The sequence below is a fragment of the Gavialis gangeticus genome, unplaced genomic scaffold (genome assembly GCF_001723915.1).
Source record: "Gavialis gangeticus isolate Ggan-Ray unplaced genomic scaffold, GavGan_comp1, whole genome shotgun sequence".
Classification (NCBI taxonomy): Eukaryota; Metazoa; Chordata; order Crocodylia; family Gavialidae; genus Gavialis; species Gavialis gangeticus.
In genome coordinates, this window is record NW_017728992.1 from 113,941,125 (window position 1) to 113,951,218 (window position 10,094).

Below are 10,094 nucleotides of genomic sequence, written 5' to 3' on the forward strand. Positions count from 1 at the left end.
TTTGGAAGGACTTCTTTGAGGTGACTTTGCTGGACTTTTTGAAGGGCTCTTGGCTGGGTCAGACTTGAGAACTATGTCCTGGATGAGAGGCAGCAAGGTGGGAGTAGCTGGGGTGGCATGGATTGTTTTTGAAATTAGGGATATTTGAGGGGAGAGCTTGTTTTGTTATATATATATTAGTTTAATATTGTATTCTTTTTCTATATATTGTATTGCCTTTTATTTAGCTTTTGGGGGAAGGACAGCATACAAGTAATAAACACTAAAACACTGCCCTGTGGATGGAGTTCACATCTAATGGCTACCAACATGTAAAGTGATTCATTCAGGGAATTAATGGGCAGGATCTCCCCTGGGAGGCCAGTCTGAGGAGGAAAGGAGGCCAGGAGCATTTTAAAGACATTTTACTGTTGGTGCAGAAACAAACCACCCTAATGTGCAGGAAGGCTAGCAAGTATGGCAGAAGACCAGTTGGGCTTAACAGGGAGCTCTTCAGTGAGCTGAAACATAAAAATGAAGTTTGGAAGAAGTGGAAACTTGGACAAATGACTAGTAAAAGAGTATTGCTTGAGTACAGAAGGATGAAATCAGGAAGGCCAAAGTGCAGTTTGAGTTGGCAGATGCAATTGCAAAGCTTTTGACTCTTATCTTTGAAAACTCGTGGTGATCAGGAGAGGTCTCAGATGATTAGAAAAGGGCAAATATAGTGCCTGCCTTTAAGAAAGGGAAGAAGGTTGAACAGGGAAATTACAGACTGGTAAGCCTTACCTCAGTCCATGGAAAAATAATGGGTGCAGGTCCTTAAGAAATTGGTTTCTAAGCACTTGGATGAGAAGATGATTAACAGGGATCCTGATTTTCGCTCTTTAAAAACTCATATATTCTTTGATAAAAATTACAAATTCTCTGATTAAACCCCCCAAATCCTCATTTTTCTGTGATTAAAATGAAATACCACTGTATATATAAGTATCAGTTGACCACAATGTTTTACTGATATATTTACAATTCTAAAACAAATTGGAAGCCTACCAGTGCCTCAATCACTAAAATAAACTAAATTCTAATTACCTATACATTTTGGCATTTGATTTTGCATCTCTTATCATGGAAAAATCAGAGCTTCCCTTGTGCCCATTGCTCACCAGGACACGGGGTCAGCTATAGTAGTCTCTCCCCACTGCTTTGTGGCACTGAGCAGCCGTGATGTTCTGGTGCCCTGTCCATGCCATTGCCTGTCACTCCCCACCCATGACCCACACCCTTTTAGCCCTGTCAGAAGGGCCCCCAGCTGCTAGGGCTGTGGGGTGAGGGATCCAGATCTGCAATCTCCAGCCCCACCAGCAGCACCGAAACCCTGGCTACCACCTGTGGGAGGTGATGATTGCTGTGGCTGGAGCAGAACCCAGAGCCAAGCTCCCCTTCCCCCAAGGGTGGCATGGATGGAACAGAGCCCATTGGGGGTGGGAGGAGGGAGAGGCAGATGTGGGATGGTGGCTGCAGGCTTGGGGCTCCCTGCCCTGCTGCCCTCCCCTCAGGGGCATCCATGGCCCAGCAGGTGGGACCCAGTGCAGCAGAGCAGGATGGGGCAGGGAGACTTGGTGCCACTGCTGGGAGCCCCATGCAGTAGCAGGGGCACAATTCTATACCACCACTCCTGCTGGTGTCAGGTAGGCAGGGGGCACCTTGCCATAGTGGTGTGGGGTTCCTGGTGGAGGCACTGAGCTTCTCTGTCCCATCCCATTGCCATGTCCCACCTACTGGGCCACAGAGGCCCCTAGGGGGAGGTTAGCAGGGCAGGGAGCCCTGAGCCTTGAGCTGCCAGCCTACATCTGCCCACCACCCCCAGTTCCACTTCAGCCATCCCACCCATGGGGGAGGGGGAGCCTGGCTCCAGGCTCTGCTCTGGCCACAGCAGCCACCACCTCCCATGGGTGGCAGCCAGGGATCAGGCACTGGTGGTGGGGAGGGGGGAATGGGGCTTGCAGAGCTAGGTCCTTGGCCCACACCTGCCCCTGCTGTGCACACAAATCAGGGGGGCACATGCCTCCCATGACCCTCCTGGGAGTATGTGTAGTGGTGGGGAGCCCCATCCCTGTCACCCCCTGGATGAACCACCAATGGCTCCATCCCTCTCCCTGCCTGGGCTGTGCAACTGCACATTCCCACTCAGGCCCAAAGCCCCAGGTCCTATGCACCACCCTGGTTGGGCAGTGCCCCCAGCCCCAGCCCTGCCCAACTCCCTCCCTCCCTCACTATTGGGGCCTCAGTTCCCACCCCCCCCACACACACACACACACTATACTGACCTGTAGGGAGCTGTGGGAGCTGCTGTCATGCTGCTGCCTGGCTGCCACATGCATGTGTACATGTGCCTGGTCACCCTCCTCCCACTCCCCCCATACCTTGCAGGCTGGAACTCTGGTAGATTGCAAGGGGAAATCCACCATTTCCTGTGTTTTTCTCCTTTAAAGGAGAAAACCTGTATTTTAAAAGAGGAAAATCTGCATTTTACCATATTTTTTTATAACGAATGGAAAATCACATCCCTAGTGATTAGGAACAGTCAGCATGGATTCACTAAAGGCAAGTCATGTCTGACCAACCTGATTGCCTTGTATTATGAAATGGCTGGCTCTGTGGATGCAGGGAGAGCAGTGAATGTGATATACCATGACTTTAGCAAGGCTCTTGATACGGTCTCCAACAACATTCTTGCATGCAAGCTAAGGAAGTACAGGTTGAATGAATGAATGGACTGTAAAGTGGATAGAAAACTGACTGGATTGAGCCAGTCTCAAAGAGAAGTAATCAATAGGCTGATGTCTAGTTGGCAGCCAGAACCTAATGGAGTGCCCCTGGTTGTCAGTGCTGGGGCCAGTTTTGTTCAGTATCTTCATCAGTGATCTGGAAAATGGTATGGAGTGTACCTTTAGCAAGTTTACAGATGACACTAAGCTGCTGAGAGTAGTAGATATGCTGAAGGGTAGAGCTAGGATTCAAAGAGACCTGCACAAATTGGAGGAAAGAAATTGACTGAAAAAAATCTCAGGAGGGTTAGTAAGTACAATTGTAAAGTCCTGCACTTAGGGTGGAACAAACCTTTACACTGGTAGAGGTTGGTTAAACAGTAGCTATGCAAAAAGGGAGCTGGGGGTTACAGAGGACAATAAGCTGAATATGAGCCAACAGTGTGCCCTCGTTGTGAAGAAGGCTAACAGAATACTGGGTTACATTAGTGAGATTGTTTCCAACAGATCAAGGGAAGTAATTATTAGTTTCTATTTGGCTCTGGTGAGGCAACATCTGGGGTACTGTGCCCAATTTGGGCCACCCACTACAGAAAAGATGTGGCCAACTCAGAGAGGGCCCAAAGAAAGGCAACGAAAATTGTTAGAGGAGCTGGGCACATGACTAATGAGGAGAGGTTGAGGGAACTGGCCTTATTTAGTCTGGAAAAAAACAGACTGAGGGCAGATTTAATTACAGCCTTTAACTACATGAAGGGTGGTAACAGAGAGGATGGAACTAGACCGTTCTAACTGGTGGCAGGCAACAGAACAAGGAGCAATGATGTCAAGTTGCAGCAAGGGACTTGTAGGTTAGGTATTAGGAAAAACTTTCTCACTAGGAAGATAGTAAAGCACTGGAACAAGTTACCCAGAGAAGTTGTGGAATCTCCATTTGTAGAGGGTTTTCAGAGCTGAGTAGACAAAGCCTTGGGTCGGATGATCCAGTTGGGGATGGTCATGCTTTGAGCAGGGGGTTGAACTAGGTGAGGTTCTGAGGTCCCTTCCAGCCCTAATTTTCTATGGTTCTATGTTCTTAAAGAGAACCTGGATAAAGAAAATTCTAGGCTGAACCATAGACCTTGGCTTCTGATATATTTCTGGAGTTCAAGGTACTGTCTTAGTGTACAAAGCACTCAACCATTTTATTACCCAAGGATCCATCTTGTTATTCTGTTACACATAGACACAGCAGAGATGCATAAGAAGATCAATATAAACCAAGGGAAAGTGAAGACAAGCAAAGACTTGGAAACGTATTCCTCAGGAATATGTCTTGACCTTGAGAATTGCTGTATCCTTCTTCGTTCCTTCAGAGCTTGAAAAATAATCACCTTCTGTGCTGAAAAGTCCATCTTCTGTGACATACATTTAGGGGCCCAGTCTATCCCTTTTAGTACAGCAGTTGAAATATGCTAAAGTCAGGTTCTAAAAGAAGCAGGAGAGGCTGGAGATTGATGAGTGACTCAGTAAAATCTCATGGCATATCTGTATTAAATGTTTGTTGGTGTTGTAGTGTTGTAGCTGCTACTGCCATGGCTATTTTGTGTTAAAGGATATTGCAAAACAAATACTACTTGATCAGTTACATAGTTGCTTTCAGGTGCAAAATGTATTTCCTCAGTGACATGAAGTTAGATAGTTGGTCCAGTAAAAGATGTTACAAAAAATACTCTAGTCTGTGGTAGGGTTGCCCTCCACCCGTCCTTTTTTTTTTTTATATGAGTATCTATTAGTTGATGTTTGTGCAATTAGAAATATGAAGCTAAATGCATCTATCAATGCATCCATTTTAGACTTTATGTTTTCATTATGTGCTTTTGACTTTCTTTTTTTGAGAGCATTCTCTGACTAGGGATAAGCACTAGATCAATTAATATAATGTATTTATATGCAGTGTTCTTTACCATTTATACAAAATAAGTAAAAAATATTCTTTCTGTTTTCAGCGGAACTCTCAGGCTTGCTGTTTATAGGAGATGCAATTCTACAGGTATGGAACACTTGAGCATTTTTCCTTTTTTGTTGTGATTTTTTTTCCTAGAAAGGTAAAGCAATCTCTATTTTATCTTTCTTTTTCCCCTTCCATCACAGATTAATGGAATTAATGTAAGAAAATGCAGGCATGAAGAAGTGGTGAGCTTATATCAATTTTTTAGCCATTGGATTATGGTTATATTTTTCGTTGTTACTCTTTTAAGCAGATGTAGCTTTGCTTCCAAATAACCCTGCCCTTGATTCAGTTTCTTCTTCATAGATTTGGTTTGCTGCCTTCAAAGCAGTTCTCCTAGATTAAAGATGGTTATTTTATGACTACGGAGTTTGGATGTAATCGCTCTTTCTGGCCCATCTCCATTAAATTTCAACAGCAATACTGTTTCCTTGCTATATGAGGTCACCTGAACTTAAAAAGCTTTGTCATCTGCTTTAAACTGGGTGGGAAATGTTCCAATAAAGATTGTTTTTCTCTGTCTTCATTCCGTGGTTATCAGCTTTTAAAGAAGTATTTGGTTCCTCTTTAGTTTAACCGATTCTTGTTAGGGAAAGGCAATGCATTAGGGAGACCCCTTCAAAGAAAAACAGTGTTTATTTGAAAGATCTGCCCTATTGTCTATGTAGGGTATCCTTTATACCCTGTTTCCTTAGTTATTTGTAATCTTCTTTGCTTCATCTTAAGTTGTTTATAAAAGTCAGGAGTTTTCTGCTGTAGAAAAAAGTACTCAGGAATGAGAAGATTACAAAGAGGCTATTCCTAAATCCGAATGAGATCCAGGAAATGTATATCCAGACTTTTAAAATTCTATTGCGGTTGCATGCAAAATATTAGCATATAATTCACAAGCAAAGAAGCTATATATTTCTTGGTATTGTGTTATAAGACCTGTTGTTGAAGATTTTCCATTCATATGCAGACAGCATGCTTGACAGAAATTTGAGATGAGGTTATGATGAAACAGATTAGTGGTGTATGAGAGATTTAGACTGTTTTTCAAATGCCACTTCTCAAGTCTCAGGTTCATGTTTGGTTTTTGTATTGGGGATTTTCATTGGAAATGATGTGTCATCTTTCTCAATATGACTGCCTCTTAAAGAGGCTTAATAATAACTCCCTTCTATAAGCTAACAGTCTTATTTCCTGTATTTGCAAGTTTGGCCCTCCAACAATGATCAGATTTTCATTTTCTTAGAAGCTTTGCTGTAGTCATTTTACCTAAGTTAATGTAATAAATCCCTCAATAAGATCAAAATGATTTTTTGGAATTTCTGGAATGGAAAAAATAGGCTAGTAAAAAGCATATTTATGCCTGCACAAAAGAGTTATTCAGAATAATGGTGATATAATGTCAGTTATTATTTCTGTTGACACAACGATCTAAGTAGAGTTTCAGAAGCAACTTATGCTGAGTTGTCAAACAAATTTATATGAATGTTAATGTGTTGGGTCCTAACTTAATTTTAAAGTCCCCAAATTTTTTTTGTTCTGAAAACATGTTTGCAAACTCAGGTGGGAACTGGTGGGCAGAGCAAGCCACAGGCTGCAGAGGGCATATGTCACTTCAGCAGCTGGAGGTTTCCTTGCCAGGGAGTGGGGAAGAGGTCAGGGGCAATGCCCACCGTACGACAAAGGAAAGCAGGTGTTGAGCTCAGCAGTACTGTGCTTGGGAGTGGGGCAGCAGGTTGACATCCTGGTAGCACAGCAATTTCCCCCCTGCATGCTGTGTGCTGGGCCTGCTGAGACCAACCCCATGCCCCACCTTGGCCCTCCCCATTGTTCCCTGCCCTTCTCCCCTCACCCTCTCCCCTGCTCAATGGCCCAAAACTGCAGGGTTTTTATGCCTGCTGGTAAATTTGTTTTAGATTTTTTTTTTATTTTTTTTTTTTGCAGCAAGCTGCTGCTTAAGGATGCAGCTTAATTACCCATATTAAGCATGGGAAGTCATTAATTCACACTTAATAATGCATGGATTAGTGATGTCCCCAGCCTTAATCAGGGTAACTAAGCCATGGTTTTGGGCCATCTGGCAATCTGCAGAGAAGGGCGGGATGCTGGGTCCCCCTAGCCTATCAGACGTGTGGGTGGGGCCTGCTATGCTGAGCCCACAAAAATGGCAACCAGGTCCAGGATTTGCCCCTGAAATTGGCTGGCTGCCTCCTCAAGTTTGGTAGGCCCCTGCCAATTGCCTATGCAATATGTAAGATTTTGGATATAATATTGCAGTCCTGATCAGTATGTCTTAGTATCCTGTAAAAGACTTACGAAGACCTAACCTATAAAAGATCTTACATAAAATGACAACCCCCCCCACACACACACACAGACATGCATACACATAGACACCAAACCTCCATTATCTTCAGGGATGTGTCGACCACAAGTCCAACCTGTAAAATGCAGGCATGCTTATGGGACAAGAAGCTGCTTTCTTCATGTTTCCCTTCTTTTTTATAATTAATAAAGATTCAGCCTACTTTTGGTTGCAGATACATTTTAAACAAGTGTTACGTGTACATAGTTCAGCAGTGAATAAGTCAGTAACATAATCAGCATAGCTTATTGTATTACAGTGATGATAAATTGGCCTTGGAATCTCATGGAGCTTTACTGATAAATGTACTAGACAAATATTTTTTTTCTATTTAAGTTCTTATTAAACAGTTTAATCAAGTGAGTGTTGCTGTACATAGTATGGACTAATCTGTTCCTACTTCTTTAGTGGTGAATTTTGGTGGCTTGACAACCTTGGAGATTAAAATTATCCATTTATGAATATAGACGGCACAATATGTAGTGGTGCAAAGTTCATACTGAGCAAATAACATAAGCACTGGAAAATCGATGCTTGAGGAGGACAGGTAAAATTGTCTAGTAGTTAGCCCTGTAGCCTATGACTTGAGAGACCTGTATTTAGGTTTTTGCTCTGGCACAGACTTACTGTTGTATATCATGGGAAAGTTATTTACTCTGCTCCAGTTCTCCTCCTGTAGCATTTGTCTGATTCACAAAGAAATTATAAGGATAAATATATTAAAGATTGTGAGGTATTCAGGTGATATAGTGTCAGGCCATATTAAAACTTAAGATAAACAGGTTCACAATACAGTTTGGGAGGTTCGCTCAAGAATACCCTGCAGAATGATCATTAGAAAGCCCTCCAGCAAGGTTGGAAATACAGCTCCAAACCCTCAGTCTAAGTCAAAGAGAGAGAAGTCTTGAACTTGGGGCTCCCAGCTCCTTTTAATTCATTTCTGAATTTAGCCATTTTCTTTTATGCAAAAGAACCCCCGAACACGTGTGTCCTAATCCGAACTGCCACTGAACTCTTACTATGTTACAGTGGAGTAGCCATTCAGCCTTTCCATACTTCTCTTTCCTTACCTCTGTAGATGCTGTGAACTTCAAAAAATGCTTCTAAAGATTTAGTTGCTAGAATAATATGATGCTACCTAAGTGCAAACTGTCATTATTCAAATACATGCCTTGGAAAGCATCTGTGGAATTCAATATCTGAGTAAATCTAACACAAAAGTAAATGAGAACACAATCAGATGCATAGATAATGCGTCTACATGTTAATTTGCTGTGGCACCAGTTTACTTGCTAGTAAATTACTTGCATGTAAACAGTGATGGACAAGTGTCTACACATGCAGGGAAGTGGGACAAGATTTGCTGACAATCTGCTCCCACTTCCTGGAGCCCTGCAGTAGGCTCCTGCTACCACAGGAGAAAGCTCCAGTCTCCACCTGCAGCTGCCAGCAGCTGCCAGCCCTCTTCAAAAGGCAGCTCCACTCTCTGCTCTCTGGCTAGCAACTTCCCTGGCCAGAAGCAGCATGCCCAGTGCAGGCACAGCATATGGCAGCACTCTCCTCACTGCCTGTGCCTCCCTGTGCTATGGCTGTTCCAGCTAATGCCCTTGGCAGTAACAACCAGTGCCCTGGGCTCCAGCTGGCCCACTGTGCTGACCACCACCTGGCCCATGGCCATCTGGCACCTCCCAGCACCCCCCATGCAATGACCACCTGCCAGGCTACCACATGCTGTCCCAGGGCCACTGCTTTCTCAACCCTGTCTGCCTGGCTGGACCCTGGCAGGGATGCCAATGATGGGCTCCAGGATGCCACCACTGGGGCTGCCATCACTCTCCTGGGCCTCCAGCCCACTGACTTTGGGCCTGTTGGGCCAGTCAGTACTAGTGGCAACATGTTTTCCAGCACACCTAGGATGACTAGCAGTGGCTGGCGGGCTTCAGGATGACTCAGGCCATCTTCTGGGAGCTCCTGGAGTGACTTCACTCAAATCTGAAGCAGCAGGGCACCAGCATGCAGCTGCCCCTCCCTGCAGACAGCCACCTGGCCCTAGCCCTGCTCGAGATGCCTATGCTTGCAGTCTGCAGTATGTTGGCCACCTGTTTGGTATGGGCAAGGCCACCTCTGGGGAGGCCATCCTGGTGGTATGTGGTGCCCTCCAGGATGTGCTGGGGGACACCTTGCTATATATATATGACTACCTGGTGGTGGTGGTGGTGGGGTTTCATGCCCTAGAATTCCCCTAGTGTAGTTTATGGGACACACATCTCCATCACCTGCCTGCCCCATGGAGACCACCCCTATTACAGCCAGAGGGGCTTTCACTCTGTAGTGCTTCAGTCCATTGTGGACCACCATGGGGCCTTTACACACGTGAGCACCAGCTGGGTGGGGAGGAACCAAGATATCTGCATCTAGAGGAACCCCAGCCTCATGGGCCTGGTGGAGAGTGGGCACTTTGCACCTGCAACTGTGTGCCATGGTCATCCCATCCCTCCCCATCAGGGCCCCCACCTACCTCCTCCTGCCCTGGCTCATGCAGCCCTACACTGGCCACCTGGCAGTCTAAGTTTAACTGCTGTCTGGGCCAGCCCTGCGCCCTGGTGGAGTGTGGCTTCAGCTGCCTCAAAGAATGCTGTTGCACCCTAGCCATTGGCCTCAAGTTTGCCAAGGACAACCTCTCCTGGGTCATCATTGTGCCATGTGACCCATTCTGTGAGACATAACATCCATGAAGCCCAGGGGGAGCTATTCCATGAGACTTGGGCAAAGGAGGCACAGTGCACTGAGGACACCTGGAAGTGGGAGTACCACCTGTGGCAACAGTGGCAGTGGCAGCAGTGGCTCCCCCTTGCCACAGTCCCAGGAGAGCAGTGCACTCACCAACAGGGACCAGGCCACCAGGTGCAGGAAGTGCAGGCTCCCAAATGTAGCCCCACTGCACCACCACCCCCAGCCCCCCAGCCCCCCCTGCCTACATCCAGCACCACACTCACCT

At 45.5% G+C, this 10,094-nt stretch overlaps 1 protein-coding gene across 2 annotated transcripts in view; it reads left to right on the top strand.

Moving 5' to 3' along the window:
- The window catches only part of SNTG1 (syntrophin gamma 1), a 464,795-nt gene that overhangs the window by 127,266 nt on the left and 327,435 nt on the right, over positions 1 to 10,094 (top strand). For both annotated transcript variants that reach the window (XM_019527106.1, XM_019527115.1), the window contains exons 6-7: positions 4,739 to 4,782; positions 4,884 to 4,925. In XM_019527106.1, the coding sequence (XP_019382651.1) occupies positions 4,739 to 4,782; positions 4,884 to 4,925 (86 nt within the window). The remainder of the gene's footprint in view (positions 1 to 4,738; positions 4,783 to 4,883; positions 4,926 to 10,094) is intronic.